The sequence below is a fragment of the Thermobia domestica genome, chromosome 10 (genome assembly GCF_964235325.1).
Source record: "Thermobia domestica chromosome 10, izTheDome1.hap1.1, whole genome shotgun sequence".
In the NCBI taxonomy this organism is placed as follows: domain Eukaryota; kingdom Metazoa; phylum Arthropoda; class Insecta; order Zygentoma; family Lepismatidae; genus Thermobia; species Thermobia domestica.
In genome coordinates, this window is record NC_137463.1 from 155,509,728 (window position 1) to 155,532,295 (window position 22,568).

The 22,568-nt window shown below is 35.2% G+C and overlaps 1 protein-coding gene across 5 annotated transcripts in view; it reads right to left on the minus strand.

Annotated features, from left to right (window-relative positions):
* LOC145662786 (Ig-like and fibronectin type-III domain-containing protein 2) overlaps positions 1 to 22,568 on the minus strand; it is a 1,216,055-nt gene that overhangs the window by 259,339 nt on the left and 934,148 nt on the right. For all 5 annotated transcript variants that reach the window (XM_081728668.1, XM_081728663.1, XM_081728665.1 and 2 more), the window contains one exon: positions 452 to 696. In XM_081728668.1, the coding sequence (XP_081584794.1) occupies positions 452 to 696 (245 nt within the window). The remainder of the gene's footprint in view (positions 1 to 451; positions 697 to 22,568) is intronic.

The window sequence follows — 22,568 nt, forward strand, 5'->3', positions numbered from 1 at the left end:
ACTTCAAACGTGTGGAATTTAAACGTAGTAGAAAAGAACCTAATATTATAAAGTTCCGTTTCCAGAAATCCAACAGTAATATAGAAATAATATTTGTTTTTATATATTTTTCAGAACTATTCGAATATATAGAGGATGCTTTAAACATTCATGAAGTCACTTTCATAAAGGATAATATACTCAATTTCCAGTACAATTGTAGATCTCCGAGACCCATCTAGGATAATGTCATAAGTTTAACATATACTTTGTTTTCGCGTGGTTTGGTTGCAAATTCGGTAGTGATCATTGGATGCACTGGGCCGTATCTCACTTGATACATTAGATTGCATCTCACGCACGTACTAACGATGCTGCAAAAGAACATTGTACTGCATTACTCAACGAATAATGCAAATGCTTGTTTCGCCTCACCTGCCATTGTTACGTTTTAAGTAAATTACGACCATACCTTGATTTGCATTGTATCATTCTTAATAATTGGACCTGGGTTTGAACCTTGCTCTGGAATGGTATGATTTCTAGAATCCTCACTCAAATCAGTATTTGGAGCATCAAATGTTCGAAGTTTCGTAATATTGATTACATATTCAATTACAGAATCCATATTTTCTATTGGAGGAGACCAAGAAACCCTCAGTGATTTTTCAGTAATAGCTTCCACTTCTACGTTTTCAGGAGGTCCCGGTAAGAGCTCTGAAAAAAGAGAAATATACAATTAACTAAAAAACTAACACATTTTAATTGTTAATAGCTTAAAACAAAACACGTAATGTTTCTAGTAGACAGTTTTAGTAATTTGTTGCATATTGAGAGTGTTGATAAACAAGATCATTTTTCTTGTACTTGAAGCATTAAGATATTTATGTTAGATATTTCTGCATTATATAGATATCATCAAGAGAAAAGAAGATAAATCTTATTTCAGTAATCCTCAGTATACTGAAAAATAGTGTTTCTTAGAAGATAGTGATAATGAAAACATGGGTAGTCTTTAAACAAGTCCGAATCTTGAAAAAAATGAAAATGAAATATTTAAGTTTTACGTCCCACGATTATGTCGCTTAGGCTAAAGGAGACGGTGATGATGAGAGATGAGTGAAATGGTGAAATGAAGAAAGTGGCAGGAAACGGGAGAACCCCGAGAAAATGGCACGGTGTTTGTCCACCACAAAGTCCACACGGCGCGAGCTGGGATCGAAAAAGGGACCTCAAGCACCGGAGGTGAACGCTCTAGCACTGAGCATCGCGCCCCCCAAGTCCGAATCTTGAATGTTCATTGGAAATTAAAATATAACTTCCAATATATACAAGAATGAAATGATGAATATAAAAGTCTAGAAAGTAATGTAAATTGAGAGCCCAGGAGGTGAACAAAAACTTATTTTTTTTTCTTTGGAAGAAAGCAGAGACTCATTAAATGCATAATGCTGTTAGAATGCGTTTCGGACTAAGAGGTCCCGTCCAATCGGAAAGCGAGGTATTCAAATTACTTTTTGATAAGAGTACCTAGCTTATAGTCCGCAACAAGAAAACGTACCGGTTGGAGGATCATGTAAATTCCCGTATACAGTTTGTGCTGATCATGTACTTTACCAGTTCAAATGTTTAAACAGATTAAACAATTTTTTTTACAACATGGGAAATTTAAGTCCAGTGATATAAAAAACTTTACTTTAATATTTGAATGAAAGGTGTGATTTACGAGGACCACTGTTTATATTTTAAGACTAAGAATGAAAAAACAGTAATTTGTCATTGAAAATTGATTTATGTTTGTCAAGCATTTTTCCCAATCATCTTAAGACACCTCCATAATATGATTTTTGAACGCATCAACGGCTTCTTCCGCCGAAAAAAAAATGTTGTCCACGCAATTTATTCTTGACATTCGGGAACAAGAAGAAGTCATTGGCTGCCAAATCAGAACTGTACAGCGGATGACCCATCAATTCGATTTTTTGAGTGTTCAAATAGTTGGTTGTTAGACGAGATGTGTGAGAGCTCGCGTTGTTTTGATGAAGAATGATCCTATGGCGCTTGTTCGTTTGCTGTATTTGACCGAAGACCTCCGGCAAACAAATTGTTGTGTACCATTCAGAGTTTTACGTCCCATGGTTATGCTGATTAGACTAAAGGAGACGGTGATAATGAGAAATGAATGAAATTGTGGAATGATGGATGTAAGAGAAAACGAGAGAATCCCGAGAAAACCCACGAGCACGGTCCTTGTTCACCACAAAGTCCGCACGGCGCGAGCACCATTCAGAGTTGACCGTTCTACGTTCCTCTAAAGGTACAGTTGCCACATGACCAGTTTTCCCGAAAAAACAGACGACCATTTGTTTCGATGTGCTTCGAGCGCGAACAACTTTTGTTGGATTTGATTCATCTTGAAATACCCATACGGTCGACTGCTGTTTACGTTCCGGCTCATATGCATATGTCCATGATTCGTCACCTGTTACAATCTTATGTACATCTTCTGAAGCACCGCCATTGTATTTTTTTGAGCATTTGTGTGCACCAATCGACGCGAGCTTCTATTTGAGTTTTTGTAAAATTATGTGGGATCCAACGAGAACAAACCTTTCTCACAGCTAAATGATCATGTAATATTTTACATATGTTGGTGGAACTAATGTCTAAGGTTGCGTCAGTCTCACAGTATGTCACATGACCATCTTCCACAGCATCAATTTTCTTGAATAACAACTGATTTTGGACGACCTTCGCGAATTTCGTCAGTGAGCGAATTGCGATCACGAGTAAAATCGTTATACCAGCGTTTCACAGTGGCAAAGGATGGAGCTTCATCGCCAAATTTGGAAGTAAGTTGATCGATGCACTCTTGTCTTGATAATCCACGTCGAAAATCGTAATAAATCATCGTACGAAAATTTTCACGAGTTAATTCAATTTTTCTGTTATTACGCAATCTTCAAGACAACGTAAAAAACACAAATAATGCTATTGACAAAACATTTGAAGTATGTTATAATCAGGGCCCGGATCTTGTTGACCTAAACTTTTCTAAAAAGTGACCTATAGAATGACACTAAAAGTCCTGTAAAATGACTACAATTCACAAAAAAATGACCTAAAAACTTGCGTTTTTAAAAACTTTTCCTTCGTTAAACATGGACATTTTTTGAATATCTATTGAATTTTAATTATCATTTTCAGTCATTTTCAAAAGTTTTGTTTCAGTTAGTCGCAGCCCATTGATCAAATGTTGTGTTCAATGATCAGTCCATTGTACGGTATCGTACGTACTGAAAGTGTCAATTCACTCCCGAGCTGAAACTAGGAAGTGCACTTAAAGAATAAAAATTTGCAAGTGTAGACTGTATACATGAGAATAATAGATAAAAAAAGTTTAAAATATTTGAACGCCGTCTAATTTATTTTTAGTTATTCACCTGATCATATCCCTTGTGGTCAACAACCCAAAACCATCTGTTTGACCATCTGCCAACCGCCACTCTTCGTCAACCAGCTACAGCTTAGTGTTCATTAGCTTGTTAGGAATGCACTTTTTCCACCCCAATAGTCAGGAAGCAGGAAAAGAGATCATTTAAGTTTGTATTTTTCAAATCCGTAAATAGTGCTCATTTTAAGATGTCTTTATGTAGAAGAAAAACAATAGAAAGACCATAAGTGACCTAAAAGTTACCTTAAAATATTAAAAAAAAAATACCTAAAACTTCAAAACGGCACAAAGTGACCAAATGTTGACCCTAAAAAGATATATTTTTAGAACCTAGAGTTGATGAATAACGTTTTTATTTCAACTTGCCTTGTGCTATACATAAGAGAAAAAAAGTTGACTTGTCAACAAGATCCGGGCCCTGGTTATGATCAACAGTGTCAAACATTTCTATGCAAACAAAAAATAACGCCTAACAACAATCAGTGTTGCCAAGTTCAAAATATAAATAGTGGCCCTCGTAGTAGCTTCTCTGCGAATAATTTAATTTTCTTGAATTTGTTTAATATTAATAAACAACATAAGGTCCTTATGAGATTATGTTGGTAGACAACAGTTTTAGAGTAGTCCCTTTAAAGTATCACAGATGCCTCAACAGTCTTAGGTTGGGTAAGCGCAGTGTTGGACTGGAACTGTCAGAGCTAGCTGGAGATAGAAACTTAGAGGAGCTCCTCAGGGACAAATTAATGTAAACATTTTTGCTTTCAAAATGTCTTCTTAGTTTATTCACGGCATTAAGCATACACAGTTACATACAAAACGACAGGGACGAAATACCGTAAATGTTGCATAGCACACAATAATATTATAATTACAGCCAACAAAAAATGTGACTGTAGGATAAATAAGTTACCAGTAGCCCACCTATTCCAGCACAAATAAGGGAAAAAGTACCATTATGTACAATTCTGACTAAATTAAATTTCACATCTTGAGTAATCGTTTAAGATCTCTTGAGCTTTCTGCTATTTCGCTTCTAGTAACATCGTAATCTACAGGAAAATTCTGGACATATTCAGTGTTAAGGAGCATTAAGTTTTCCAGTAGGCTTTGCCCCAAATTGACCTCAGTTTTGTTTTAATGAACTTCAACTTAGAGAATAAGCGTTCGCACATTTCCTGGGTAGTTAGAAGAGTCATAACATATTGGTACACACAATATAAATTGCTATAAGTGCAGATTTAAAGTCAGTTCATCCAAGAGTGTAAACACACAGTGTATGTAATCCTGTTTTCAACGGCGAGGATTCAGCTGGTCCAGATCTTCCGGTTTGTTTTCATCCCATTCGTCTTCATTTCCAGAATAAGCTGGGTGAAGAACCACATCGAAGTCACTAGTAGAAGCATCCTTCAGATTCTTAAAGTAATCTTTGTAATGGGTGGCAAATTGTTTGAGTTCGCGTGACTGGGTTTCTTTACACACGCCTATATTTACTACTAATGTTTTCAGGGCTCCATCTGCAGTGGAGGATCTCACACTTATGGTTATGCCTTGGACCCCAGTTTTTTGAATGACAAAAATAACTTAAATCATTACTTATATATATTTTTGCAAATTTATAGTAAGCGTTGCTTTTTATTCATTTTTGGAAAATTTTTGAAACAATAAATATAGTTTTAGTTGCAGTTTTTTTCTGTTATGCAATGTGTAAAACCAGTAGCTAAAACAATACTTAACGTCCACAATGTCAACTCCCAACCTAGCCATAATATTCATCAGGAGCGAGTTAAGGTGGAAACTTCTGCAGGGCCCATGAAAAATTATAAACTCAAGATATACATATCATAGTCTGGGTTCTGGTTGCCTCCAGTTCTACCGTCTAGATCCACCACTTATCTTTATTTTTCTTCAAATCTCTTTGGATCCAGCAGACACAATCTTTCGTTAAATGTTCATTTGGAGCAAACCTCTCCTCAAAACTTGTAAAAGCAGTGTCACAAATTCTGCAGAAGGTTTCCTCTTAGAACTCCTTCCAATGGCCTTCTTGCAAAGTAAAATCTTCATCAGAGCAGTTTTCATCAAAACAGCGCGTTTTACGCCGAATTATTTTCGTTGCAAAATCGGCATCTACCCTGAGATGAAGTTCGTTTCATTCACATTATCTGTTAAAATTTTCGAAAACATTTTAAAGTTTCCCTACAGCTGAGAAAATTTTCTTCTGACTTCAAACTTGTTGCTAGTGTTTGGACCATTTCCCATGCCGCAAAGTAGTTCATGTTTGGGGACTGTAAGTATTTCGAAGTTGGTATTGTAAGCTTAAATAGCTCTGTGTAAAGAGCTGCTGTCATTAGAGTTTCGAATTTTAACCATTTGTCTCGTAAACTTCTTGCTTTGGCCTTAGTATTTTCATCAGAGTCACTGAATGTACTTATTTCCTGTAGTACACTGGTTATTAACTCTGAACTTCTTGCTGCCATAACCAGAATCTTCGATCTTACAGAACACGGCAAGTTTTTATGCAACACACAGTTGCCGCGTATGTTGAGTCCCGACGCTAACATTATGCAACTATCACAATCAAACAATCCCATGAGAGAATAAGCAATACAACAGTCACAAGGCCACTTGTGATAAAAATACATCAGACCGAGTTGCAGCATACCCTAGAATATCTGGCAGTACTGGCACCCGCAATAAAGAGAGGACGATGACTTGACTCCGTACGCAAACCTGCAATAACTCTGTAATATAATTTTTTATTATAAAGACAATAATGGAAATATTAACTATTTTTTTTAGTTCAATACAACTAAGTCTTTTTATTGTAACAAAAGGGCGCCATAAGAGGGTGGGCGCAGGTACAGATCTCCGCCTCGCCACCCTGTCCAGTCTCACTCTGGGAAAGTGTGCAAAGTGTAGCAAATTATATTTCGTCCCAATCAAGTAATTATAACATATTGATACTTATCTGTTACACAATAGTAACCTCAGAACAAACCGTTTGAATCATTACGTGCAAGTGATAGTACAGAGCAATCAGTAAGCATGACAAATTTTACAGTATAATGAACCAAACAATTACTGTTTTTTCTCAACTCTTCATTGTGGCTACGAAGTGAGCTGATAATAGGCTTGTATGGGTCCTCTACACGTGCCTTTGCTGGAGAAAATGAAATGTAATAATAACATTATAAATCTAGCAATCAATATTCCAAAGTTTTTAATGATTTCACTCTTCTACTTTCGACAGAGAACGGTAACACTAAAGGTTTGGCTCTAACAATACAACTTTGAATATTGAGGCGTAAGAATAACTTTGAAGGAGACAAGTGTTTTGTTCTTGTATTTAATTATGCATGGGGTTCGAAAACTATACTTTTCTTTTTTCGGATAATTTTCTTAGTTTCCTTCTATTTCGGATGTCACTTATATTAGATCTGACTCGTTCCTTAGTTTCCTTCTATTTCGGCTGTCACTTATATTAGATCTGACTAGTTCTTTTCGGTAATATTTGGATGTGATCCTATATATTGTAGTTTACAATACGTGAAGTATTTCCTCCTTTGATATGCTCTCCAAAGACAAATGTTTAAGAATATCCTGTACATTGTCCGACTTGAACAAAACTCACACCACAGAATGTGTCTGTAGATACTATGTATCTGATCTAAGTTTGAAGGTCCTAGCACACACTTCATTATAAAGGGTAGCCTTATAACAATGTGTGCAGAAAGGATGTTGATTGTAGTTTGAAGGTCATCGAACATGACGAGAGCAGTTATGTGCGTGAATTCAAAGTTTCTTACTGCAATGCCAGAGCAACGTCACCGAATGATTATTGTGCAGTTATTTGACTTCTAGCGTGGTCGTATGGAGAAGTTGTGAGAGACTGGTTGTCCGATCTGCTGAATCGCATCTCAAGAAAATTGTGTTATATGAACGATTTGTCAGCGATGTACAAGATGAGCAAACGTTGCCCTAGTACTCTGCAATACATCAGGTAGAACCTGGACAAAAGGATCGTATGGGGTGTCGTAGCTAGCAAGACAGTAATCACCATGGAACCAAAACTACTATGATCTCAAATTGTGCATACAAACATTAAACAATGGTTGTTGGAAGTAGATTATGTTTCTTCGTCTCTCTCACATGAGTACACGTGGCATCTGATCATTACCTTGAACATCTCTGCTAGAGTCATTAGAGTCTATTGATGTTAAGGGTCGCGGTGGCTCAGTGGCTTTGGTGCTAGGGGTCACGAGTTCGATCCCCGCCAAGTGAACTTTATGGTGGACAAACACAGTGTGCGTGGGTTTTCTCGGGGTTCTCCCGCTTCCTCCCACTTTATTCATTCCACCATTTCATTCATTACTCATCATCACCATCTCCTTTAGCCTAACCGGCATCACCGTGGAACGTAAAACTCAAAGATTTCATTTCTATTGATGTTACACGAATAGAGGATAATCAATTCACTTTTGGGAGTCATTTTAGTCTCAGACACGGCAGTGTGTGTGTCTGTAGATGTGTATGTAAGTGGGAAAATCCAGCGTATGTTTACATTCACCATATACGAACCACACTACACTTCTACTATGTGGCAAATAAGCTACATAATCCGCTCCCTTCCTATATTTATTCGGGAGAGTACATCCATGACAGGTCAATTTTCCTTTATTTACCTTTCCAAGATTCCATCATTTTCTAGCAGAACAAAGCGTACGTCATACACTCACAGAAACTCAGCCTGTTACATTCTCCTACCTAACTTATTAAATTCCTGGACGAAAGCAACAACAAGGATGTATGAAACATAATTAAAAGGCGTCTGAGAGCCAGATATGTTCCTATAACGACCATCGCCCAGCTGTACCAAGAGCAACGGTGAGGAAACATACACTTGAGAAACTTTTAACATCACTGCAACTGCTAACTGCCTGGGAAGGTAATTGTGATCGTTCGGGTTAACTATAGTCGATAAAAAAAATGAGTATTGTATAGTTTTGTAAATTTTCTCGATAGCATTTTGTAGATCTTTCACGGGTGCTATGTTTTAATCACTATCAGATACACTTTCTTGTGTGTACATTATTTGAAATGTGTGTTTTAAATTATCTGAACACAGTTTGTAGAATCTATGCTATCTAATATTGACTGGTAAATCGAGTATCACAAATGAAAAATATTATCTACACCAAGATGATGTTCCTTTAGTTTTCAATGTATCATCTTGGCTCTCCATACACAACTTTGCTTGTAAGTACAGCAATTGGAAACTGTTGGAGAAGTGATAATCTTGGATGCCTTTCATTTCCATCGTGACAGACGTCTTGGTACTACACGCGTCCTCAAACATGTCACCCGTGAAGTGTAGTTGAATTTCGAAAATAGGAACCAAAATTGAATGATAATGTTACAAATGAACCAGGGAATATTGTCGTAGGAAGACCACAATCTCCAGAGTTTATTAATTATTGCTTGGTACGAGTCATTCGCTGGAGGAATCATTTCATGACCTACAAGTAAGAGCTATCATTAGTAATCTAGTCTTATAGAACAAATTCTGGAACAAATCATTGTAGTCAGCAAGAAGATTCATTTTGGGCTCATAAATTTGTTACCTCTTCATGTGTTTAGACGTCCTGTCCTCTCGTTCTCTTACAAGTACTCCCTGATTTCACAAAACCTTTTGTGGCACAAACGTAGACTAATTGCAGGAAAACTTCATATCTGTATGCGTTCTGTAGGCAACCATGAGTTCCAGAGGCTGATTTTCCCAATTTTACATAAAACTTGATTGCAGACTTCAGTTCCGTGCTTAAAATAGAACCGAGTTTCGGAGCAGCGAGTTGGCTGTTAAACACTACTGATCGACTGCTGGCCGGGTTGTGTTAAAACCTGCTCCAATCACTGGGCAGTCATGTGCCCGCGCAAAGTTATTTCGTTATTTCGTGTACTGGGTTAGTTTCTGTGGTTGCAATACGTTTAATCATCAACATTATTACCATACTGTATATATCATACAGAACTAATAAGAGCAAGACCTTATTAGATATTGGTTAGAAACTATGCAAACATTCAACATTGTAGTATTTTTTTATTTTGATAAATTTATGTGGAGTCTAAAATACAGTAATGGAACTAGTAATGAAACTTCTGGAAATGGAAAATAGAAAGCAAGTAACTTAAGTGAAAAGTGTCATAAAAGTTGCATGTAATTTAAAGGTCTGAATGTGGTCAAAATTAACGAGCTTCACTGAACATTGTGATAGTTCAAAAATGACAGTAAATTAACGCAAATGAATAATGTAAAAATCGATACTATATGCAATATGAATGGCTTGGTGATTTCAAGAAGGATGCTATCACTCCTCGTTATTCAAACGTTTTAAATCACAACACAAAAATAGGATCATGGCGATATAAATCCATCGTCACGTAATGAACATACTACTTTATCATCACAGATGAAAGTTCATAACTTTACATTTTTTATTCCTAGATAGAGCGTTTATGACAACCAGAAAAGAACTAAAAACTAACGTTAAATTGGAATAGTTCTAATGTTCGTTTTCCAGAATAAAAAAAAATTAGAACCTAAAAGAAAATCCAAACACAACGTTAAATTAAATTGCATTTACAATGCAAATCGGTTTGCATACAACATCTGAAAGAAAAGTTAACGCGTGTTACTTGAAAATATGGAAAGTTTCTGTTAATTAATATTTATTTCGCTATTAAGGTTTTCGATCCTAAGCCCGAGTCAGACTCGGGTTGTGTGTTTATTCCAAAACGCCGAGGCCAGAGTCTAACTAGTTTTTTACATAATAGCCCCTATGTAACTTATTACGGGTTGTGGTCGGTTGTCGGTCGTGTTAAATACTTACTGAGACTCAGTTCTTGACAAAATACTATTCACCTGACATGTAGTGAAGAGTAACCGAACATTCTACAGGTTCATTGTTGTGATATCAACTTTCTGCGTTTGACTGCAGCACGTTCGATAAAATAGTGGAATATTTTGTTACGAAGACTATTTCATTTTACAGAAGTTGTAGCTATTGTTTGAAGCAAGTAAAATGAATGCAGAAAAAAATATTAATGATTTTAGAAGAACACAGTTTACATTTCGGCTTGGAAGATGAAATTGATGATTCAGATTTGGAGGGTGAGTAAAGAAGGTCAAGATGGATACCGGTAAACTGGTAAGAAAAGAAACCTCTTGGTGGTGCAAGGACTGTAGAGTTGCTGTTTGTGTTCCAAGTGTGTCACACTCTACCATACTAAAGCTAACTACCTGTGAAAACGGTGAAGAACGTTGTAAACATTTTTACTCCTGCTGAACAAAATATGTACTTGTAAAAAAAGTGTATTTAACTCAGACGCTATTGCCATGTAAATCACTTATAAATCAAAACATGCATGTATTTGAAAATATATTGTTAAAAGAGTACAAAAATATCCACAATATAAACATTAGCAGTATGGTAGTATTATTTTTCTATTGCATTTTTTCGATTGTTCAAAAAGCACATATTCCAAACAACACTGTAGCAAACTACCCCTTCTTACATCACCAAATGATATATTCGTAATAAAATCTAAAATCCAAGAAATTTGTTTGCAATGTTTTTAGTGCGTCTATCATAATTTAGCAATGTACTACATTTTTAAAAAGGCCTAAAACCCTAGGATACCAGAATAAACAAGGCCAGATTAGCCTAGGATCGAAAGTGTTAAAAGGTCTTTCACGGCTCATCCAACTGTAAGTCTTAGAAAGTGACAACTAATCCAAGTTGACACAAACACATAAAGTTTATTTGCTTTGAAATCTGAAGGGAAATGTAGAGGTGAAAATTCACCAAAAAATCCCCAACCAAATTTTAAGATTTTTTGGACTTGGCACCACTGTTGTCACCTGGGTTCCAGTCACCTTAAAACTTTATTTCGTGTGTCTGCAATGCACAATGAAAACGGGAAGTCGTTGTCCGCTATACAAAGACAGAAAGAAAAAAAAAATCTCTCTCATCGTACACATGAAATTTTTACACTTTTTCCGCCTCAGAAGCAAAAATCAACAATATGCAAGTACTGCAGCTTCTATAATCGTCCTATTGAAACTTTCTACAATGAGTTGTGTTGGCCAAACACGAGGCTTTCAGGTACTGGTAAGTTTATACCAATGTGGCCAACAAGAGGGAAATTATAGAGGGAAAAGTGGGATATTTTCCGGATTTTAAACTAAAATCAGGAATTAAAATTTTCTGTAACTGGAAACACTGTTGACAGTCAAACATAAACTATCTTAAAATAAATTTTGGTATACCACTGATATATTAGAAGTATCACGACTATATGCAAAGAACTAAGAAATATGTCATTAGAAATATGTCATTCTACCTAAAACAAAATCACAATTATCTTTCCACTTTGAGAACAAGGTCTACTGAAAACCTCAATTGCACTTCCCCTAATTACCCTATTGAAATTTTTTATGGTGCGTTCCGTAGACCAAAGACGAGGCTTTCCGATACTGGTACGTTTCTTCTGATGTAGCCAACAAGACAGAAATGTAGTAAACAAGAGGGAAAAAGGGATTTTTCGATTTTTCTCCTAAAATAGGGAATTAAAATTTTCTATGGCTGGAAACATTGCTACTAGACAGACGCAAACTATCTTAAAATAAACTTTGGTACACTATTAATGTATCCTACAAGTATCATGTCGATATCTAAGAAACGAAGCTTGTAATTAAAAAAAAATAGATTATGATGAACAGAAAAGTAAAAAAAAAAAAAAAAATCAAGGTTTAGAACCTAAATTCGAATTTTTCATGTGCCTCGTAATTACCCACTTATAATGATCCGTATATGATTTTGTTCAGTATGAACTGATATTCGACTGGTGTAAGTTGACTTGCGTTCGTACGCATAGGTATGGATTTATAAACATAAATTTCGAAAGTTTTGTCATAAAAATTGGAAAATTTTAATTTCTCTAGTTGGAAACATTGATTGTGAGTTGTTCAAATTTGTCTAAAATATTAGGTATCCATATGGGGTATATATCTGACAAGTTCTAAATAGATCTCTCTAAAACGAAAGAAGTTATACCCAAGAAACTAAAAAAGAAAATTGGAAATTCGAAAATTCTCGAATTTTTTACTTTGGGTTCAAATTTGAGACGAAAATTCGACACTCAGGACACTATAGTCCAACCATATTCGGCATAAAAAAATCATTTCGATATCTTAATTAATGTTCACACAGTAAAGGATTAAGAAAGTTGCCTCCAGGTGTCGAAAGGATTAATAGTTGTTTTCGGATCCCGCTCTTTCGTGTCTTCAGTTTTGTGTACAACAGAAATATAAGGAATCGGAGTTCAGAACTATGTGCGTGGCTAGAACGAAAAAAAAAAAAAAAAAATAGCTACAGACAACAAGGTATCTTTCTGTCCAGTTACAAATATATTTTGCAATTTATAATTTAATTCAGATATCCACTGTCTTATCACATCTTATTTACTTCTCTTTAATTCTTTAATAAATTTTTACACTTTGTTGAGCGTTAGAAAATTCTATTAACCACGTTCTATCCATTTAGTATAGATGTCTATTAGTATTTATAAAGTGAATCCAAAGACAGAACAATGGCCTTCGTTGGAATGGTTGGACCGCAGTATTCCAAGTGCCACTGTGTTTTAGGTAATCTCCTTGAAATCGAATTACTTATATCACACTCATGTACTGTGTTATTCCGTTTATCATTCCAGGTTACCGTACTTCAGCTGAGGCCGTATCAATCATGTTTCGTAATTTCATGCGATTATTGTGTAGGCGTGACAAGTAAACATTTATTACTGAGAAAAATAAGCGGCCATTCCAGAATAACATTCATCAGAAATTTCAAATAGGCACGACTTTTAAAGCGATTTTTTTTTTATTCAAATGCGTATGAACCCTGCTTAATCCAGATTGTAACATTTATGGAAACCATTTGTGAGATTTGGTCAGTTTGGTATCTCCATCGATGATACTAAAAAGGAATGACGTAACTAAGGGGGACAAACGGGTTCACACAGTAAAGGATTAAGAAAGTTGCCTCCAGGTGTCGAAAGGATTAATAGTTGTTTTCGGATCCCGCTCTTTCGTGTCTTCAGTTTTGTGTACAACAGAAATATAAGGAATCGGAGTTCAGAACTATGTGCGTGGCTAGAACGAAAAAAAAAAAAAATAGCTACAGACAACAAGGTATCTTTCTGTCCAGTTACAAATATATTTTGCAATTTATAATTTAATTCAGATATCCACTGTCTTATCACATCTTATTTACTTCTCTTTAATTCTTTAATAAATTTTTACACTTTGTTGAGCGTTAGAAAATTCTATTAACCACGTTCTATCCATTTAGTATAGATGTCTATTAGTATTTATAAAGTGAATCCAAAGACAGAACAATGGCCTTCGTTGGAATGGTTGGACCGCAGTATTCCAAGTGCCACTGTGTTTTAGGTAATCTCCTTGAAATCGAATTACTTATATCACACTCATGTACTGTGTTATTCCGTTTATCATTCCAGGTTACCGTACTTCAGCTGAGGCCGTATCAATCATGTTTCGTAATTTCATGCGATTATTGTGTAGGCGTGACAAGTAAACATTTATTACTGAGAAAAATAAGCGGCCATTCCAGAATAACATTCATCAGAAATTTCAAATAGGCACGACTTTTAAAGCGATTTTTTTTTTATTCAAATGCGTATGAACCCTGCTTAATCCAGATTGTAACATTTATGGAAACCATTTGTGAGATTTGGTCAGTTTGGTATCTCCATCGATGATACTAAAAAGGAATGACGTAACTAAGGGGGACAAACGGGGTTTGTGCCTCGGGCACCGGATTGAGTGGGCGCAAAACTGGGCAAATATTGATTTTCACTATAAGGCAGGGAAAGGAGTTTTAGCAAACTAAAGATCCTGAAAATTTACTTCAAAAACTTAATGGGAGAGATTTAGGATCATACCCATAGACCATAAATTAGTTTCAAAGCTGTCTTTTGAGGACTTTGAAAAACGTTTGCAGCCAAAAGAGCCCGCAAAGTTAAATTTATTTTTTTCTTTCATTTAACTGACCGATTTAAGAGATTTGCAAAATGTCCGAATATAATATTCGAGACAACAACTTGACTGTTTCTAATAATTAAATATTTTATTCTAAAGCAGCAGAATGTTAATTCATTGTACACATATGCACATCTCGATATAATTCCAAAAACATTGTGATGTGCAGTTATTATGATAAGACTATAAGAATATGTTAAGCATGCTACTCTCAGATTATTTTTCAATCAAATGCTAATTAGTTTGGTGTTTTATCTTGTACTAAAAATTAAATTCTGTACTGCAATTTCGAAATCAAGCTTTACCACTTGAAGAAAACAATGGAATAGGAGAATTACAGTGCGATGCCAATATCAGGTAGTCGGGGAGCGATTTGATTTAGTTGGTTATGCGGAGAGGGCGCTAAGGCGAGTTCTTACCCTGTGCGACAAATAGGCTAATTGAGTCGCTGCTAAAAAGATGTTTAATTAATGGTATATTCTGCTGACGCTCTGGATTCCTCAGCACCGCCTTCGGACGGAAAACGTGAGAAGAGATCTGCAACATTCCTGTCACCACGGCATGGAGCATCCTGAAGTTGCAGATTGATAAGAATGCCTCTAGATATAAGGTGTAGAGCAGTGCTATTCAACCTTTTTTCTCGCGTACCCCTAGACACAGTTCACCATCTAATTGCATACCCCTGAATCTATTTAAAAGAAATTAAATCGAAATGAACTTATTAAACTTAATACACATGTTCTGTTGATTTAAAAGGGAGACAAATAGAGAACAACAGAAGTGCAGTCCGTGTGCCAATCAAAAGACTATTTACATGGGGATAAAGTACACATCCGAAAAAAAAAATTAACATGGAAACTTTCAAAACATTTCTACTGAGGGGGAATTTGAGAGGACACTATTAAAAATTCGAAAACTAAAAGTAACTTTAGAACTAACCTGTTAATGAGATGACTGAGCTTGTTTCCGGGATGCCAACTCCTCGATTCTTGGTCGAATCTTGGAGAGTGCGAGAATCAGAGCTGGCTCCGGATTCAAGCAATTTTTGTGCTTCGATTTTTTTATGTTAATGCAGAGAAACACTCTTCACACAAATATGTTGATGGAAATGGAAGAAGTTGTGAAAATAGCACTGTCACTAATTCCATTGTACTCTTTACGTATCCTCAGAAACATTTTCGCGTATCCCCGGTTGAATAGCACTGGTGTAGAGGTAAGGTGAGGAATATACACAATAAGCATTCGCGGACAGACGACAAGCGGTGGTTCTCCAGCTTGAGGGTTTGGGATGAGGCTAACAACCTCATCCTGTAAGAAGGACACTTGTTCAGAAACATTCACAGAAGCCTTGGACCAGGACTGATAACTTGGCACGACCTCTTCATGTATAAAATGGACATGAGATATGGAACATGGAATACTAGAAGTCTTTATAGGGCAGGCTCGTTAAATTCGTAACGAGTGAGTTAGAGAAATACAGGATGGACCTAGTAGGAGTTCAGAAAGTTAGGTGGAAAGGAAATTGAACTCTAAAAGTCCAGTAATTTTTCGTTCTTTTACGGGGAAGGAAATAAAAAAAGATCACCAATTAACAACAGGGTTTTTCATTGTCAAACGAATATCAGCAATTAAGTGGGTTGAATTTGTTAATGACAGACATACTTTCTTTTATTACTCTTAAGGATGAGTGGTGTGATTTTATTGTTTTAAATGTATATGTCCAAACAGAAGATAAGGATGACGATATGTGAAAGACAATTTCTACGAAGAAGTAGAATGGGTATTTGGCCAAATCCGGTGATACCATATGAAAATTCTATTAAGGGATTTCAATGTGAAGATAGGACGAGAGGATATATTCAAATCGATTATAAGGAATGAAAGCCTGCATAAGGAAAGTAATGACAACAGTGTTATACTCGTGAACTTTGCAACATCTAAAAATCTTATCGTGAAGAATACATATCGCGACGTTCATAAATATCCTTGGACCTCACCAGATAGAAAAACAAATAATCAAATTTGTCGCGTTTTAGTAGATAGAAGACAATCTAACATGACTGATGTTCGGCCATTTAGAAAAGCTGACTGTGATACTGATCACTACATGGTAGCAGTGATAATATGAAAGAGATTATCATTGAATAAAGGAAATATTCAATGTCTGTAAACAGAAAGATTTAATTTTCAAAAAAATAGAGGATAGCCACGTGAGAGGGAATACCAGATTGAAGTTTCGAATAAATTCTCGGTTTTAGAAGATTCGAATAGTATTGAGGACACCTGAGTTGATATCAGAGATAGCATTAAAATTTCAGCAAAAGGAAAACTGGGGCATGTGGAAATACGTAGGAACAAACCATGGTTCGGCTAGGAGAGAAACATTGTACACTAAACTAGCAGAGAAGAGGAAATAGGTAAAACTGAGTTGGGTACAAAATTTGAACTACACAAAGTAGTAACTACACAAAATTTCGTAGAGATCAAGCAGGACACTTCAAAACTTTTAGAATAAAGAAACGCGACTTTTTGAAAGATAAAATTAAGGAAATTGAATATAACAGTAAAAACAAAAACAATAGGACACAAGAGCATGAACGAATTTAAGAAAAGCTGTCAAACTCGCGCATATATATTTAAGAAAGCCGATAGAGCACTTCTCACTGATACACATAGCATAGATGGGAAGATTTCTTTTGCGATTTGCTTAACACACAGCCAGAAACTAATGTTCGTGGGGAAAGGGAAATGCAAACAGCAGAACTGTATATTCGTAATCCTAACTGAATAGAAATAGAAATCGCTATAAAGAAATTAAAGAAACACAAATCTCCGGGTGTAGACGAAATTCGGTCTGAGTTAATTTTAGCTGTAGATATATTACAAAAAATATCAATGAAGAATGAAGAGTGATATTAAGAACTCGAAGAATAAGGAAAGTTTTGATAAATAAAAGTGGGCTGTTAGGAACCAAATATATAGAACTCCCTTGTGGCTAAGCGGTTAGCATACGGCGTAGGAGACCCGAGTTCGATTCTCGGTGGGAGATTATGTGGTTCGGATCCAACATTAAGTTGTAGGTCCTCGCCTTATATAGCCTCGCTGGTAAACGTGAAATCAAATCAAATAAACAAAATATATCCGGAACTCCATATACAGATGTGGAATGAATTGGAAAAAGAGCGGACAAAAATATCAATAAGAGTAACACATGCTTCACATCTAAGTAAGTATAAAAATACGTCTGTCTCACATTATCATAATAAAGTTTTACCCCCTTTATTATCGAACATCCTTTCGGTTTTTTTTTCAATTTTTTCTCTTTCTTCCTTTTTCTTTATTTTCACAAAGAATCTTTCCGTAAGATTTACTCAAGAGAGTTTACATCACTATTATTTTTCCTTTGCTTCTTCATCAGAACCCTGCTATGTTTGGTGTCTTCGAACATATTCAATTAGTGGATTAGGTTTCTTTCATTTTTCTGGATTTTCCCTTAATGTTCTTGGCATCTGAATTCACATACCACTTTAGAAAAGTAACATCTCTACTCGTATTCGTGTTTCGCGTAGATTACTCATTGGCTTATGTCCATGCCTACTTGATATCAGTATTTCAAGCAGTTGGACGTTCTATAGGGGATCCATGTTTTTGACTTATGTGACCTCACCTTATGTGTGTGGGTAAATGCGAAGATTTTCTCAGAGAAAAGGTTGAAAGTTATGTTGTTTGTCATTTTATTTTTCCAAGCATCTATCAAAAGGTACGATATTTTTGACAAATATACAATAAATTGTTATAATTTCTTTCTTACGAAATAAATATAGAGTGTCCATTTTAAAAGTCCTTTATAACTTAGGTAAAACAAGTAAAACGTAAGAAAAGGAAGCACTTAGTAAATAAACGATGCAAAAGTACATTACGTACAGGTCGCTGGATAACCAGTCGGTCACTCTACCGATTTCACTACAGGCCAGCAGCTCAGATAGATATATAGAGAGATGTATGTATGTAGGGATAGGCGAAAGAACGTATAAATAGATAGTAAGATAGATCGACGAATACAAATCATGAATTGTTTGCATATAATATATAAACATGAAGTAATATAGAAATAGTCTGCTATTATATATATATATATATATATATATATATATATATATATATATATATATATATATATATATATATATCAAGAGATATAGAAATGCCTTTCCTGAAATTTTGATAATGTCTTTTATTAAACACTTTTAAAATGTGTGTCTAATGATGAAACTAAAACCAAAAACACAGAAGGAAGTGAAACGAGGGAGATGTTTCAAGTGCGACAGAAAGCAGGATACAAAGTCAAAGGTTAAATGCGAAATCTCTAAGCGACGGATATGTGAGGGGCAGAGAAAGACTGTAAGAGTTGTGAATTGTAACAACTGTGTATAAAATCTGAATGAAAAAAGATAAATTGCGAAAAAAGTATGTAGTGAGACACACAGTATAGATCGGAGCACAAAAAATGTGTTACTAAAACTTTGTTATGAAAGTAATGTTTGGAGTTGCTTGTATATCTTACTAGTATATTATCAAATCAAAATAGACATATAGGCACTGTAAGAGGAGTTGTATAAAGGAAAAAGGCAATAAGAACAAAATTTAATAGAATTTCTAATGGGGTTACTTAAGTCACCCACTTCATCGTTTATGTCATGATTTTTAGCTTGACTGTGCGAGGGTTAATCTTAGAAATACCAAGGAAAAATCAATGTTGGTCAAACACTCATTATATATCACAAGTTACAGGCACTTTGTAAAATCTCCAAATGTTTTACATTATTCCTTTCAACGTTACTTTTACTTTTATTAGTTATCACTTTTAATATCTCTAATGAAACTTTATGAAAAAATAGCAGGTCGAGGTATTTTGACTGCCAATTTTGTTTCGCGAGAATATTTTTTCTCAGCAAAACCATCATAATTTTTATTTTATAAAAAAATTGTATTATTACTATTTTTGTTTTTCATTTACACATTAAAGCTAACAAGAATATCTTCTGGAGTTATATTAGTGATTTCCAGTGTCTTCGGAAAATCAAACGAAAAAGGAAAAACGAAAAGAAAAAGAAAGACAATCTAAGAAAGTAAAAAGATGTGCAATATGTGTCAGTTCAATTTGCGAAAACCATTGCATCAATAGAAAACATGTCACATGTTTCATATATGACAAATATATTTTTGTGTACATAATATGAGTTTCTGTAATTTAATCCCCAATTAATAACACCAGCATGTTTTTATTAGAAGCAGATACGATATCAAAAGAATACTAGTTTTCTCTTGTAATACGCAATAATATATCATTCACTATTCCTTGCTATATTCTAAGTACCCGAGGGCTGTAATTTTGTAACGAAGAATAAAAAAATGAACTAAAACATAATCAAATATGAATATCAATGAATCTTTCTGATAATATTGCAATTGGAGATATCTCGACTCTCTCCTTCTCTAAGTTAATATGTGCATGATTCTTTAATTTCATCTTTAGATGGAGAACTTTGAGCAAAGAGAAGTCATTATATACCCTGAAAGAACAAATTAAATTTACAAATATAAAATTGCCGTACAGGGAATTTCAACCCAAGACCTTAGGATTTCTAGCACAGCGCCTATAACACCTCGACTATTCTCTTAGTAATGCCGGATTCTACTAACTTGAGAGTTGTGCCATGAAATGATGCTCGGAGAGAGAAAGAACGGAAACAAAAGTTTGAAAAAAATAAAGCAACACAGAAACTTTCGGCTTGCCGAATGATAGCTTAAGTAGCCAAGTGTCGGTTAAGACAACCTTCTTTCTTGAAGAAATCTTGAGTGTGACACATTATTTCTTTTCTATCTTAGAAACCTGTGTGTCTTGGTAGGTATTTAATTAATTACGCTAAAATCTAAAAGAAGCGCCTTGTGTAGTAAATAATACATTACTATCTGAAAGAAGATTTTTTTTTGTCGCAGGTCTACATTCTTCAACGCTTCCTGGAATCAATTTTATGAATCCTGGACGATATATGTACTTTACCAGGTAATGGCGACTGCTTTGGAATCAAATGCAGAGTAAAGAATTAAATCTGTCATATCTGTAGTTTCGTGGGGAGAAGAAACAAAATTGTAAACCAAAGGTTTAAGAACAACTCAGGTTATTAATATAAACTATGGAAAAGATTATTGACTTATACCATCATAAAAGTAATACGAAATACATTTGAAAGAAAGAAACAAGAAGTAGAACTTTGTAAGTGGAGACAAAGAAATTTAACGTAAACACTCTAAAGATGGATCATTTTTCGCGTAGTGATCGCGGTTCAGTAGTTAAGGCGCGCGATAAGTAATCTGGAGGTCCTCGGATCGGATCCTATGCTTGAAACAATTTTTTTCACTTCAGAATTTTTCGTGTCCATTTGGTGGCGGTGAGACACCTTTTATTATCTTCAGATATTTGAATACAAGGATGTTTCAATACTTGAACTACCAATGTTTCAGGAATAATAATAATAATTGATATTGTTATTATTCCGTAGAATATTAAGATACAGAAGCTTGTCATCACTCAGGTCATACCGTTTTGTTTAGTGTTGCCCACGAGAAGAGGAATTTCTCATTTCGTTCCTAAAACAAAACAAACAAAATCGAGAAGAGAATTAACATTTGATAATTGGGACGGGATAAGGCTAACTGAAATTGTCGTCTCTTTGGAGATGAGAATCGAGACGAGACGAAAAGTATCGCTTACATTTCTCGTCTTATCTCGGTTCTGAAAATAGTGTCTGTCCATTCCTTAAGTAACAATTGCTCTGACACTGAATTTTGAATGCTATGCTGTTACTTTGTATTTAGCAGCTCATCGAATTATGATCTGTTTAGGTACTTTTATAACAAAGCTTTTATAATTACGTCCGCATATCCTAAAAGCTAGTTTATTATGCACATTATGTTCAGTGATAGTCAGTTATTTTTATTACACTTATTTTCCTTAAAACGTACAGTAGAATACTGTCTACACGAAACCTTAGTGGAATGCTTTGCTTAATATGCGGGTAGTTGCAGAGATATGTCCTGGAGGTCAGGACCCTGTCCCTGAAATCCCGACTATTATTTAAGTTTTGCCTAATTTTAGGTCAACTTAAAAAATTTAAATACCATTATTATTATTATTATTATTATTATTATTATTATTATTATTATTATTATTATTATTATTATTGAAGATTTTTTGGACTTAATGGTTCAACCTGTTTCAAAAAGATTAAGCTCTTTCTTTATGGTTTTTTCTGTCGTAGCCCGCTAAGCTCTGAATCTTGTGTCCCTGCATCTATCCCAACTTCCGCTCAGTCGTCATTGCCCTCAACAAATGAAGTGTGAGTAGTTTTTCCTGGGGTTCTATTTCCTCCCACTTTCTAATTTCACTATTTCTTTCATTCTCATCATCGACGTCTTCTTTAGCTTACCTCATGCCACAACCGTTGATGGACCACCGAAGGGCAACTAGTTGCATCTTGCCAAAAGTTTGCGATCCCACAGCTACGATCCGCGATGGCCTTACTTCCATTTTGAAAATTATACCACCAGCGGACCACCAACGGCAGAGACGCGAGAAAACGCCAATGAACAGCAAAATTACTGTCCCAAAATATGTTAAATTGCCTATATGCGTCACTTATTTACATTAAGGTGAGTCTATAAAACACTAAAAGAAGTAAAAACTACACCAGGGTAGGCGCGAACCACCAACTAATATGCGCGTGCCTTTCCGACCTGGCCATGGAGGCAATGAAGAAAACATCGCTTGTAGAGGGATAAATCTCTGATGTCTTTTAATTTGGCTAATCCGAGTGCTCCTATGACTGTGTATGTTCGACAATAACCGTTTGGGATCAATTGCTATGTAATTTAATAACAAAATGACACGCGTTTATATACATTATTTCATGTTTCTTCCATATTCACTTTCAAATGATTATAGACATTTGCTATCTA